This window comes from Pongo pygmaeus, chromosome 7, assembly GCF_028885625.2.
Source record: "Pongo pygmaeus isolate AG05252 chromosome 7, NHGRI_mPonPyg2-v2.0_pri, whole genome shotgun sequence".
In the NCBI taxonomy this organism is placed as follows: Eukaryota; Metazoa; Chordata; class Mammalia; order Primates; family Hominidae; genus Pongo; species Pongo pygmaeus.
Genome location: NC_072380.2, coordinates 155,899,064 through 155,912,972, shown reverse-complemented (window position 1 = coordinate 155,912,972; position 13,909 = coordinate 155,899,064). Strand labels below are relative to the sequence as shown.

Below are 13,909 nucleotides of genomic sequence, written 5' to 3'. Positions count from 1 at the left end.
TTCTTCTTTGTATTGGTTTTTGATTTGAGACAGGGTCTCACTCTGTCACCCAGGCTGGAGTGCAGTGGTGATCACAGCTCACTGCAGCCTTCAACTCCTGGGCTCAAGCGTTCCTCTCACCTCAGCCTCCCGAATAGCTGGGACTATAGGTGCCACCACCGCATCCGGCTAATTTTTAATTTTTGGTAGCGATGGGTCCTTGTTCTGTTGCCCAGACTGGTCTGGAACTCTCTGCTTCAAGTGATCTTCTGCCTCAGCCTCCTAAATTGCTGGGATTACAGGTGTGAGCCACCGCGCCCACCCATTGTTCTGTTTGTGTTGCATTTTTCTGTTTGCGTTAGTGACACCGCTGTCACTAATGCCATGACCCTAGGAGTAAAACCACTGCAGGAAAGGAGATGTTCTGTCCAAGGCTACAGATGAGGGGCTGCTGCTTTCTGCACCAGCCCTAACACTCACGGTCCTCTTGGCTGGGATCAGGAGAAACAGCTGCAGGTGGACAGCCCCGCTGCTCCAGAGACTGCTGGGCACACAGGCTTCTGGCCCAGGGCCACTGGAACTCAGCCCGGGGCAGGCTGATGGAGGGTGCTGGGTCAGGGCTGAGGTTTGAGTTGCTTCTCAGAGCTGGGAGAGGAACCTGAGAACTTTTCAACATATCATGGGGTGCAGACTTGGACACTGGGTTTGGGGCCAGAAAGGATTGGAATGAGCAGGACCCACAGACCCAGGGGAGGTGGAAAGTTCTGCTGCAGGCCTGAGGGCTGGCCCAGCCTGGTTCACAGGAGTCCCTGAAAGTGGGGGCCTGGTCTGTCCCCGGAGAGGGAGCCCCTCTTCCTCCACAGTGCACCTTGGGGGTGTCCAGCCTATTCGAAGACAGTTGCTCTGGCCTTGGCCCATGACCGCAGCCTCAGGATCTTCTCCAGGTGGCTCTGGCACCCCCCACCAGGGAAGAACATCAGGGTGGGGGCTCCTGGACCACCAGGGTGCCCTCTGCCTGCCCCTCTCAGCTGCCTCTGGGGCTTGGCTGGGCCCTCACTCTACAGCTGAGTTAAAGGAAAATGTTCCTGGTCAGCCTTGTGGGACCATTTCCTCCCCAGGAGGCACACTCCAGAGGGGTGCGGCCAGACCTATGGGCAGGGAGAGGGGCCCGGAGGTGAGGTGGGGAGGGGCCCTTGGGACCTGCACCTCTTCACTGCCTCAGCACGGCGACATGACCGAGGCTCTGCAGGAAGTGAGTTCCGGGATTTGCTTCCAGGTTTCAAGGTAAGGGCATTGGGGAAGCTGCAGAGTCTAGAGCAAGTCCAGGGTGCTGGTTCTGGCACCTCCACGCCTCAACTGCACCCACAGTGTCCCCTGGATGGGAGGGGCCTTCTGGGGTCCTCTGGGGCCCCAGCCTCCTTGTGGGTGGGCTGAGGAGGTATGGGAAATGCTGGCTCATGGCCACAGGTTCAGAAACCCCCAGAACAGATGAGAACAGACCCAGCTGATGGGACAGGGGAGGGTGCCCACAGGCAGGAACAGGCAGGAGGACTGTCCAGCGTGCCCGGGCAGATTGCACCACCACTCCAAGGACGTGCTGGGAGGTCCGATGGCATCAGCCTGCCCAAGGCCAGCTCTGACACGACAGCGGGAGGCACACGGGGACACACAGCACATCACAGCTGCTGAGGGGCCGAGGCCTTTGAGATTCCCGAGGAAGAACAGGGAGTGGGGAACTGATTAAAGTAAAATGAAAAATAACAAATGGGTCTTTGCCCTCTCCTGTAAAAACCCTCCCAGCACCTCATCTGGCTCCCCCCAGCCCAGGCCTCGTGCCCCGTTGCTGCCCACTCCTGGCCAGGCCTGACCTCCCGTGTCCCGGGCTGGAAGCCCCTTTCCCTGACTGCACTGGCGGCTGCCTTTGGCTTCCCCTTCAGCTTCGCCCCCCCAGCGAATTCCCCACTCAGCCTTGCGGTGCCCGCCACGGCCCCTCCTGCAGTTGGAAGGACTTGACTCGGGTGTTAAAAACATAATCAGCAGTCAGAGGCCACAGTCTACACGTTCCCCAAGCAACCACCCGCTGAAACGCAAGCCATCTTCATGTCCCCAGACCCTGGCTCCGGTCACCAGCAAAATGCAAGAAGGTGGCCTCTGGACCTCCCTGTGAGCATGACCCAGAGAAAAGGAGCCAACCGGTGGTCCCCAAGTTAGCCTGCAAGCTCTGCAGCCCTGACGAGAATGTGGAGGGATGACTGCCAGTGAGGGGACAGAGGGGACAGACTGCCACACTTGCTCTCTCTGCTTTCCGAGCCACACGGTGACTGCAGCCGGTGGCATCGCCCACTTGGCTGAAGTCTCCCACCGCGGTCGGCCCTTTCTGCCTGTGGGATGGTGCAAGTTGAGAGGTTTCCTAACTTGGTCCCACTTCACTGGACACAGGCAAGATGATGGGGTCCACACAGACACTGTCTTGCTTGTGAGAGCTTTGCCTGGGAACTCTGCAGTGCTGTGCGGGGTGGGACGCACACCCTCCCTGGGCCTGCAGAGTCCTGGGGATGCACAGCTGTGTGAGCTGTGAGTATGAAAGGGCCCCTTCCTCTAGGCTGGCCCCAGGCCACAGCTACTGCAGGGCAGTCCAGCCGCACTCTGGCCTCAGCTGGTGTGGCGCTGCAGGCTCTGACCTGCGTCAGGGTGCCCTGGGGCGCCATTCCCAGGGCATCAGGAACCCTGTCATCCTCCCCCATGGCCAGGTGCAGCCCCCATCGACTTGGAGTGAGTGCCTTTCCAAGGGAGGGTGGACAGGCAGTGCCAGGTGCCACTGATCTGTCCTCCCAAGGGAAGGCGGGGGCCCTGGCAGGCAGCATCAGCAGGGAGGGGCGGGTAGCTCACGCCTGGCACGGCAAGCGACCAGGCGTGTTCCCCTACCCAGGGGTCTAGGCTGAGGGTCCCTGGGGCTTTGGTGGGTCCCCCTGGAGTCTCCAGGCTCTGACATTGGAGGGTTGGAGTCAGAGGAGCTGAGGCAGAGCCCAGCGGAGCAGATCTCGGGATTTCCTGGTCCTTGAAACTGGAAAAGGCCACAGGGTGTAGAAGCCACTGTGGGGCAGCAGGAGGGGTGTAGTCTCCCTGGGGCCAGGGCTGCTCGGCCTCAGGCTGGGCCGCTGGGCTCAGGGCTTGGAGGGCACATCTGAAGGGTACTGAGGAGTGAGAACTCTGCGGTCCCTCCGACCCACTGGGGGACGTGAGTCAGGGGACTGCACACCCTGAGCCTCAGTTTCCTCCTGTGGAATGGGGACAGTGACAGCAATCCTCCCTTCCTGGGACTGCTGCAGGCTCCCATGAGACAACACGTCACCAAACCGCAGATCCCCCTGCAAGGTTCGGTGCCTGGCGTGTGGCTGCTGGAGGGAGTTCATGGCACAGTGGGGACCCTGAGAACGGCCCTCAACTCAGTCGTCACAGGCCCCTCATGGCTCTATGAATCTGAACCACGGACAACACGTTTTAGGACAGAAAAGGGGGATGTGAGTCGCTGACACAGGGCCCCTGCCCGGATGAGGGCAGACTCAGGCAAGCACTGCTCGTCTTCCAGCCTGGGTGTGGCTCCCAGCACCCGGCCTCTCGTGGTCTCCTGGGTATTCCCAGCTTCTTAGCAGGACCAGTGAGGTGAGCCCAGACCTGGCCTCGGACATGTTGTCATCTCCTTCTGTGCCACCTTGTGCCCCTGGGGACTCACGGAATTGCCCCAAGAGGACGGAGCCCCTCACTGGGAGGGGCCTGTGTGGGCTCTTGTTCCTGCTCCATGCACCCAGCATAGGGCCTGGAAGAGGAGGTGAAATGCCGGTGGGTAATTCGGGAAGCACAGCCCTCCGCCCTTCCTTCCAGTGTGGGGCCTTGCTCCAGGTAGATGAGTAATCCAAGGTCCAAACTTTGCGTCTAGTTCAGCATGCTAGGAACTTGAAGTTGTTAATTCATCCTAACGTCAAGTAAAAAGGAAAAAACTTCCTAAAATCAGCAACTCTTCTTAGCTTCCTAGGAGAAGTGGGACCACACAGCAAACTGCCACCCCCAAGACTGGAGAGTCAGACAGGTGAAAATGGAGAATTGCCACTCACCAAGGGCAGGCTTCTTGGGGGCCAGTGCCAGGAAAAAAAATCCAGAGCAATCCCGGAAGAGCTTCTGGGGCTCAGTGTGCACAAGCATAAGAGCTAATATCAGTTGGGAACCTGGGCACGAGGGCCCCACTTACGTGAGTTTTACCTCCAGGAGGTCTACTAGGTGCTCACTGCAAATATCAGGAAAGCTCGTCTATGTCAGGCAGCAAGAGAAAAAGAACGGCCATTATGAAATACGCCAGAGCATTCTGTTCTTAAAAAGGCCAGCCTTTCGGAGAGACTGTCTTGCCAGAGCCTAAGCTGCTGGGTTTTATCAGAGCTGAACTATCTGGGAGAAGAGAGACATCCAACCCCAGTCAGTGTAGCCTGCCACATGTGAGAAGAGCCACACACAGCCCCAGCCCTTACTGCTTATCCTGTCTCATTTAAGTCAAGGAAACACTGAGAAGCCCTTGTAATGTTCATGGGTTGGGGACACAGGCTCACTGAAAGACTCAGACCTACTCACAGGACCACAGCACACTCCCCTCCCTGCACACCTTACCCCTGCATCATCAAAGGCACCTATTTGCAGCAGTTTCTTTTATGCAGTATATTATGTCTGGGGCTTAACAAAAAATGATACAGCATACTAAAAGGCAAAAGCCAAGGTTTGAAGTGATGGAGTAAATATTACAAGCAGGCTCAGATATGGCAGGGACCTGGAATGATCAGCTGGGAATTTTAAACCACTATGATTAATATGCTAAGGACCCTCATGGAAAAGTAGACAACACACAAGACCAGATGGGGAATGTGGACATCGAGATGAAAATTCAAGGATGAGTGAAAATAGAAATTCTGGAGATCAAAAACACTGTGACAGAAACAAAGCGTGCCTTAGGCTTATTAGTGGACTGAACACAGCTGAGGAAAGAATCTCTGAGCTTGAAAATATGTCAATGGAAGCTGGAAGCTGAAAAGCAAAGAGAAGAAAATGGAACAGAATACTGTGGACTGTGAAACAACTACTGCTGGTGTAACATACACATAACGGGGACATTGGAGGGAGAGAAAAAGAAAGGAACAGAAGAAACATTTGAATCAATAATGATTAATGTCAGACACCAAACCACAGATTCAAGCAGCTCAGAGACACTAAGCAGAAAACAAAACAAAACAAACGTCTCCACCTAAGCACATCATACTCAAACTTCGGAAAAATCAAAGATGAAAAAGAAACCAGGGGTTGGGTGGGGGACATCTTATCTATATAGGTGTAAAGCTAAGAATTATATTTGACTTACCCTCAGAAACCACGCAAGCAAGAAGACAGTGGAGGGAAACATTTCAAGTTTTAGGAGAAAAAAGAAAATACATCAACCTAGAATTCTGCATCCTGTGAAATTATCCTTCAAAAGTGAACATAAATCTTTTCTCAGGTAAATAAAAATTGAGGGAATTTGTTGCCAATATAACTGACTTGCCAGAAATGTTTTTTAAAAGTTCTGCAGAGAGAAAGAAAATGATACAGGTCAGTAACCTTGAGCTACATAAAGAAAGGAAGAGCATTTCAGAAGGAATCAGTAAAGAGAAAACGGAGTCTTTTATTTTTTCTGAATCTTAATTGATCTAAGAGTTTGCTAAAACGAAACAACAACAACAAAAATAGGCCGGGCGTGGTGGCTCACCACGCCTGTAATCCCAGCACTTTGGGAAGCCGAGGCAGGCAGATCACCTGAGGTCAGGAGTTCGAGACCAGCCTGGCCAACATGGTGAAACCCCGTCTCTACTAAAAATACAAAAATTAGCTGGGCGTGGTGGTGCATGCCAGTAATCTCAGCTACTTGGGAGGCTGAGGCAGGAGAATTGCTTGAACCCAGGAGACAGAGGTTGCAGTGAGCAGAGATCACGCCATTGCACTCTAGCCTGGGAGACAGAGTGAGACTCTGTCTCAAAAATAAATAAATAAATAAATAAATAAATAATAAAAATACACAAATAAATAAAAGCCAGAATGTGTATTTGATGATCATAGCTATGTATATGTGAAATGAAGGACAGCAGTGATACAAGGGATGGGTGAGTGGAATTAAAAACACCTTATTATTTATTTATTTTGAGATGGAGTCTTGCTTTGCTGCCCAGGCTGGAGTGCAGTGGGATGATCTCGGCTCACTGCAACCTCCGCCTCCTTGATTCAAGCATTCATCTTGCCTCAGCCTGCCGAGCAGCTGAGATTACAGGCATGTGCCACCACACTTGGCTAATTTTGTATTTTTAGTAGAGACAGGGTTTTGCCATGTTGGCCAGGCTGGTCTCAAACTCCTGACCTCAGGTGATCCACCCTCATCGGCCTCCCAAAGTGCTGGGATGACAGACATGAGCCACTATGCCCGGCCTAGAATATCTGATGATTATAAAGTGCTTGCGTTACCTCTGAAGCTGTATAGCGTTATATGAAGGTGGACTTGGAGGATGAGTTTTAAGTGTATATTGCAAACTCTAGGGCAACCACTAAAGAAGTGAGACCCAGCCTCTAGAAAAAAAAAAAAAAAAAAAAAGGAAATGAGCTATCAAGCCGTGAAAAGAAATGGAGGAACCTTAAATGCATATTACTAACTGAGATAAGTCACTTTGAAAAGGCTACAAACTGTCATTCCAACGATACCACATTTTGGAAAAGGCAAAAGCATGGTGACGATAAAAAGATCAGAGATGTCAGGGGCTGGGGCAGGAGTGATGAGCAGGCAGAGCACAGGTTTTCTTTTCCTCTTTTTAAGGCAGTGAAAATACTCCTAGGATCCTGCGAGGAGGGATACAAATCACATACATTTGCCAAAACCCACAGCATGTTCACCACCAGGAGGAGACCCCATGTGAATCCAGGACCCTGGTTGATAACAATGTATCCAGATTCCTCACATGGAACCAGTGCGGTCCTGTGGTGGAGGATGTGTCTGTGTCAGGGCAGGGGGTACGTGGAAATTTTCTGCAGTTTTTGATCAATTTTGCAGTGAACTAAATCTGTGGTATAAAAATAAAGTCTATTAAAAGAATCCAAGGCCCCCTCTCATCCCACGATAAGATAAAGTCCCCATCCATTTTACTCCTCTCAGCCCTGGAGAAAGGAGAGGCCAGGTCCCACCACCTTCCACCAGCATGGACCCCCAGTCTAGACCCCATGCCTTTTCTCAGCATCCTCAGACCAGCAGGACTTGCAGCAATGGGGGATTAGGCACCTGACTTCTCCTTCATCTACCTTTGGCTGGGGGCCTCCAGCCTTGACCTTCGCTCTGAGAGTTTCAGGCAGGTCCAGAGCCAGTTCTCCCATGACGTGATCTGTTTCCAGGGCAGGTTCCTGGGTGAGATAAAAGGATTTGGGCTGAACAGGGTGGAGGCAGCATTGGAATGGCACTCAGGGCAAAGGCAGAGGTGTGCATGGCAGTGCCCTGGCTGTCCCTGCAAAGGGCACGGGCACTGGGCACTAGAGCCGCTCGGTCCCCTAGGACGGTGCTGCCCTTTGAAGCCATGCCCCAGCGTCCAGGCAACAGGTGGCTGAGGCTGCTGCAGATCTGGAGGGAGCAGGGTTATGAGCACCTGCACCTGGAGATGCACCAGACCTTCCAGGAGCTGGGGCCCATTTTCAGGTAAAGCCCTCCCTGGCCCTCACTGGGAACACCCAGAGCCCTGCCCCTGCTGCCCAGAACCCTGCCGGGCACTCAGCACTGCCATTCCCAGCAGGTCCCAGCACTCTGCCTCCTTTGGAGGATGGGGAAGGAGGGCAGCACGTGCTGGTCTGTGGCTCTGCCAGGGCAGGGGATGGTGCAGAGCAAACCCCAGCTCACTGCAGAGAGGGCAGGACTCAAAAGCACTAAAGTTGAGAGGTTGCAGGGAGCCAGCAGGAGGGCTTTAGCTGTGAAGCCGCTAATCCAGGAGCAGGGAGGGTGGACAGGAGACACTTTGGATTGGGACTGCAGGGTGGGGCCAGGGGGGACATGACCCCGTCCAGCAGGGCCTCGTGCTTGGCCCCACAGGTACAACTTGGGAGGACCACGCATGGTGTGTGTGATGCTGCCAGAGGACGTGGAGAAGCTGCAACAGGTGGACAGCCTACATCCTCGCAGGATGATCCTGGAGCCCTGGGTGGCCTATAGACAACATCGTGGGCACAAATGTGGCGTGTTCTTGCTGTGAGGGGCGAGCTGGGAGCTGGGAACTGGGAGCAGGATGGGCAGCCTGGGTGTGGTGGGGAGGCGAGAGAGGCAGGACCTGAAAGCACATCTGCTCTGGGCCCCTGTGGTGGACAGTGAGGGTAAGCACTGGGCCCAGAGGACAGCCATCCTGTGGGGTCACGTCTGCCCTGTGGGTTGGAGAAGGAGGGCAGTGGTGGAGAAATGGGCATGGGCACCTCTGCAGGGGAGAAGACACAGAGCAATGAGCCCTTCTGTGTAGTGAGAACCCGCTCTGCACCGACCTCGGCGGCTGCTTTCTCTTGCGGTCTGGGGACTCTCCTTCCCACAGGTCAGAAAACTGAGGCCCTCAGAAGGGGACTCCCACTGGCCCGGGTCACAGGCTGTGAGTGCTGAGCCTGGTGTTCGCCGGGGCCGCAGCCTCCTTCAGGGCGCTCAGGGTCCCTGCAGTCCTGGCAAATCTTCCTGATGGGGACAGTCTGGGGCAGGAGGCAGGTGGGGACGCAGGTGGCTGGCGGCTCCGTTGTTCTCAGAAGCAAGGCACGAGGTGGGGCGGTTGATGGCACTGGGGAGGATGTTTCCTGGCCCGTGGAGAGGGTGGCGCCTGGTCAGGTGGGCAGGGAGAGGCTGATGCTTGGAGTCAGTCACCTGCAGGGATGTTGTCATTAAGACGGGGGAAGGACTGGATGAGGATGTCACAGTGGCGACAGCCCCACTCCATCATAGGAAGGGAACGCTCTTGGGAATAGCGGGATTTAGGTAAAAGGGCACCCGTGGGTCGGGGCCTTCACTGAGGCTGGCCTACAGATGACATCTGGGAGAGAGTCAGGACCCAGGAAGGCAGGTCCAGGAGGCTGGGTGCGCATAATGGAGGCTGGGTGCGCATAATGGAAGGAAGGGGAGCGCACCTGTGTGTGTGTCTTGCATCTGTGCACATGCTGTGTGTTTCTCTGTACCTGCATTTGCACATGTGTTGTGTGTGCATGTGCGTGTACACATGTGTCTGTGTGTGTGCTTGTATGATGTGTGGTGTGTGTGCACGAGTGTCTCTGTGTGTGCATGTGCAGGTGCCAGCATGGGTGTAGTGTCTGTGCACGCGTGTACATGTGTCTCTTCACACATGGTGTTGAGGTCTTGCATGGGCGCATGTGTGCATGTGCATCTTCTGACTGTCATCACTGTCAACAGCTGACAGCAGCCAGCTGGACATAAATAAAGGAGTTTTGCAGGAATGTGGCTGACAGGGGAAATTCCTCCCCACCATTCCCTGGGGGCATCCATGCAGTCCCCACGCACTCTGGCTGTGGGTGAGGATGGCATGAAGCACAAAGCTTGGTTTCTGTCCTGCAGAAGATACAGATGCTTCAGAGAGACAGGCAGGGGCTGCTGCCCTAGAGGCACTGTGCCCAGGGCGGGGAAGGGCAAGGAGGAGAGGGCAGCCAGGGGCTCTCCCCTCAGGACACTGTGTGGGTGACGTGGGCAAAGCCTGACAACAGGGGTCAGTTCCTTTCTTGCAGAAAATCCCTCCCCCCACTACAGGGAGGGCCCGCATGGGTGAGGTGGTGCCAGACTTGGGTCGCCAGGTCCCAGGAATGACCTCAGTTACCCTGTCAGCACCTGCGGGCAGAAGCTACTGTCTCATCCCTGCTTAGACCTGAGTGGCCTTTGCCCAGCACCTGGAGGCCGCTCTGAGAAAAGGCTGCAGCTCGAACACAAACAGGCAGCTCCCACCAGGGCCCCCATCATCTCCCTGCAGGCCGATTCCTCTTGGAGACGAGGAGAATGGGATACGGGTCAGGGCCTGTATCTTGCTGAGGCGGCCTCACAAGCTCTGCCCTGGCCTCTGTAGGAATGGGCCTGAATGGCGCTTCAACCGATTGCGGCTGAACCCAGATGTGCTGTCTCCCAAGGCCGTGCAGAGGTTCCTCCCGATGGTGGATGCGGTGGCCAGGGACTTCTCCCAGGCCTTGAAGAAGAAGGTGCTGCAGAACGCCCGGGGGAGCCTGACCCTGGACGTCCAGCCCAGCATCTTCCACTACACCATAGAAGGTGTGGGCCATGTGGGAAGGTCCAGCCTCAGATACCCTGGAGTGGCCAGGGACGGGGATGGGGGACTGAAGGGAGTGGGGGGAGGCAGCCAGGAGGTCTCGGGCTGCCTTGTGCTCAGCAGTGCATCCTCCCCGCAGCCAGCAACTTAGCTCTTTTTGGAGAGCGGCTGGGCCTGGTTGGCCACAGCCCCAGCTCTGCCAGCCTGAACTTCCTCCATGCCCTGGAGGTCATGTTCAAATCCACCGTCCAGCTCATGTTCATGCCCAGGAGCCTGTCTCGCTGGACCAGCCCCAAGGTGTGGAAGGAGCACTTTGAGGCCTGGGACTGCATCTTCCAGTACGGTGAGGCCAGGGACCCGGGCAGTGCTATGGGGAAGGGACACCATGGGGGCCCAATTTCTCCCTCTCCACCACCCAGTGGGGAATGGAGGCCACAGGGAGGGGTCGGGGATTCCTCGCCGTCCTGCCAGGGAGATTGGTGTGAGGCTGGGGCTGGGCTGGTCTGATCCCGGGAATCTGGGATGAGAGCAGGGCGACTTGGGTGTCAGGGCAGGCTGGGCAGGAGGAGGACACTGAAGGACACTTCCCAGCACCAAGATCTGAGGGCTGTCCCCTGCTCCCCGGACAGGTGACAACTGTATCCAGAAAATCTATCAGGAACTGGCCTTCAACCGCCCTCAACACTACACAGGCATTGTGGCGGAGCTCCTGTTGAATGCGGAACTGTCACTAGAAGCCATCAAGGCCAACTCTATGGAACTCACTGCAGGGAGCGTGGACACGGTCAGGACAGCAACCAGCCCCACGTAGAGAGGATGATGCCAAGCCTGCCTCCCCGGCGGTGCCTGACAATGTCACACTGACGTGTGACAATGCCACACGGCACCCACATGCCCCATGTGGGGCTACAGGCCCCACATTTCTGTTACCTTCAGCCTTCCCCCTCCTTTGTGAAGGGATGAGATTTGCAGGGGAGGGGAAATGTGAGCCACCCCTCACATGAGACAGAGTTTGCAGTTACCTGTGTAGGGAACCATGCTCCAGGCTGGAAGAAAGTTGGATGAGGCCCTGGACACACAGCAGCTCAGTCCCCACTGGAAAGCTCTGGGTGTACAAGGAGAAGGAGGGTTGAGAGGCAGCTGGAGGACTCCACTGGGCACCGTTCCCAGTGTGCCCTGTCACCTCGGGCCAGAAATGTAGATGCATGAGAGGGCAGGGTTGCAGGGAAGACAGCAGCACAGGCTCCAGCCAGTGCAGAGGGGCCTGTGGGTGCACAGTGGGGAGAACCCAATGGAAGCAGAGGGAGCTGGGGCTCCAGAACTCCCTGGATGATGCTGAGGTTTGGGCTCCCTGCCCTAATGGTGGCTGTGAGAACCCGCCCTGAAGAGGCTGCAGGGGACCTGGGCCTTGGTGGAGATGGGGGTCACCTTTCCCTGAAGAAGTCAGGGAATCTGGCCCAAGTGGTCATCAAGGTTTCAGATCCGGGGTCCCAGGGCTCTGTCATGCTCAGGGCATGCATGTCTCCACCCCTCACAGGGAGGTTGTCCTGGGAGGGGTGTCCCGGGGGCTGAGTCCTCCTGTGCAAGGTCTGACCCTGCAGCTGTGGCTCCTGCAGACGGCGTTTCCCTTGCTGATGACGCTCTTTGAGCTGGCTCGGAACCCCGATGTGCAGCAGGCCCTGCGCCAGGAGAGCCTGGCTGCTGCAGCCAGCATCAGTGAACATCCCCAGAAGGCAACCACCGAGCTGCCCTTGCTGCGGGCGGCCCTCAAGGAGACCTTGAGGTGGGTGATGGCTGAGCCCTCTCTGTGGCCCTGGCCCCCTGCTGGAGAGCAGCCCCCACTGGGTGGTGGCAGACAGAATCTGGGGCTGATAAGCAGCATCACCCAGCAGCCCATTCCCCTGCACTTGCTCTTCCTCCCCCTCAAGGACAGGGAGCTCTTCTTCCTCTGGAATCCCTCTTCAACGCCCTGGGGATTAACGTGGGGCATGTCCTTCTGGACTTGGGGCTGCTCAAGTTAGGGGAGGTTTGGCCGGGCTCAGCAGGTGCAAGGAAGCACTTCCTCACGACCTGGGCTTCCCATGGGCCAGGGACCTGTGGGGGGTCTTGGGTAGGAAGGGTGCAGAGGGCACAGGAAGCCCCGTACAGCTGAGGACCCTTTCTATGGATGCCCCCACCTCTAGGCTCTACCCTGTGGGTCTGTTTTTGGAGCGAGTGGTGAGCTCAGACTTGGTGCTTCAGAACTACCACATCCCAGCTGGGGTGAGTGAGCCGCACACCCCTCCAGCTGAGAACCTCCCTCCCCAGTCATTCCCTGATTCCCGCTCTGCACCGTCCGCAGACATTGGTGCAGGTTTTCCTCTACTCGCTGGGTCGGAACCCCGCCTTGTTTCCGAGGCCTGAGCGGTATAATCCCCAGCGCTGGCTAGACATCAGGGGCTCCGGCAGGAACTTCCACCACGTGCCCTTTGGCTTTGGCATGCGCCAGTGCCTGGGGCGGCGCCTGGCAGAAGCGGAGATGCTGCTGCTGCTGCACCACGTAAGCAGGCCTGGTGGCGGGGGCGGGACCTGGGCAGCAGAGGCGGGGCCTGCACACTGGGGGGCGGGGCTTGCATGGTGTGATTGACACCTGGGAACAGTGGATGGGGCTTTGGTTGGTTGAGGTCGACGTGACCAGGGAGGGTCTGTGCTGAGCAAGACAGGGTAGGATCTGGGTGAGGTTGCTTCTAAACATTGAGATGGGGACTAGGGGAGTGGGGTGGAGCCTGTACAGGGTAATGGGGAGCCTGTACAGGATAATGGGGCTTGGGCAAGACCTGGGCAGGATTCAGTCTGGGCCTGGTCCGTAAGGTGGGGCTGGTCAGAAATGGGATAGGTTGGGGCCCAGGCTGCTGCTCCCCCTTCAGCATAATTGTTGCACCTGGGACTATGGGAGGAAGCTGCCCCAGGTCCATGGGCTGCTGACCAGGCCAGATGGAAACCCAGCCTCTGTCCTAGGTGCTGAAGCACTTCCTGGTGGAGACACTAATCCAAGAGGACATAAAGATGGTCTACAGCTTCATATTGAGGCCCGGCACGTCCCCCCTCCTCACTTTCAGAGCGATCAACTAGTGGTGCTTCTGCACCTGGGGTCCCAGCCTGGCCAGCAGCCTCCCTCTGCCTGACCCATGGCCACCCCTCTTCTCTCCCACATGCACAGCTTCCTGAGTCACCCCTCTGTCCAGCCAGCTCCTGCACAAATGGAACTCCCCAGGGCCTCCAGGACTGAGGCTTGCCAGGCTTGCCAAACGGCAACGCCAGGGCACAGCTGGAGATGATCTTACTGGCAGGGCCTGGCCTTGTCCTCAGCCCCACCTGGCCCCTTCTCCAGCAAGCAGTGCCCTCTGGACAGCTTGACTCTACTCCTCCCAGCACTGGCTCCAGGCTCCTCATGTGGCCATGGAAGGGTGCTGTGATTTTGTCCCTTGCCTTCCTGCCTAGTCTCACATGTCCCTGTTCCTCTTCCCCTGGCCAGGGCTCCTGTGCAGACTTTGTCAGAGTCATTAAGCGGGATCCCAGCATCTCAGAGTCCAGTCAAGTTCCCTCCTGCAGCCTGCCCC

At 56.5% G+C, this 13,909-nt stretch overlaps 1 protein-coding gene across 2 annotated transcripts; it reads left to right on the top strand.

The window, feature by feature from the left end:
* The first annotated feature begins 7,481 nt into the window (after nucleotides 1-7,481).
* Nucleotides 7,482-13,421, top strand: LOC129042640 (cytochrome P450 11B2, mitochondrial). 2 transcript variants are annotated; one of them, XM_054498869.2, is made up of 9 exons: nucleotides 7,482-7,720; nucleotides 8,108-8,263; nucleotides 10,113-10,312; nucleotides 10,450-10,653; nucleotides 10,940-11,094; nucleotides 11,927-12,093; nucleotides 12,494-12,572; nucleotides 12,652-12,849; nucleotides 13,308-13,421. In XM_054498869.2, the coding sequence occupies exons 1-9, from the start codon at nucleotides 7,482-7,484 to the stop codon at nucleotides 13,419-13,421; spliced, it is 1,512 nt and encodes a 503-aa protein (XP_054354844.1). The 2 variants fall into 2 exon arrangements, with proteins under 2 accessions (XP_054354844.1, XP_054354845.1); XM_054498870.2 differs by lacking the exon at nucleotides 12,652-12,849.
* The last annotated feature ends 488 nt before the right edge of the window (nucleotides 13,422-13,909 follow it).

Coding starts and splice junctions, on each gene's coding strand:
- LOC129042640 (XM_054498869.2), top strand. CDS start 7,482: ATGGCACTCAGGGCAAAGGCAGAGGTGTGCATGGCAGTGCCCTGGCTG. Junction 7,721..8,107: donor GAGCTGGGGCCCATTTTCAG/GTAAAGCCCTCC, acceptor TTGGCCCCACAG/GTACAACTTGGGAGGACCAC. Junction 12,850..13,307: donor TGCTGCTGCTGCTGCACCAC/GTAAGCAGGCCT, acceptor CCTCTGTCCTAG/GTGCTGAAGCACTTCCTGGT.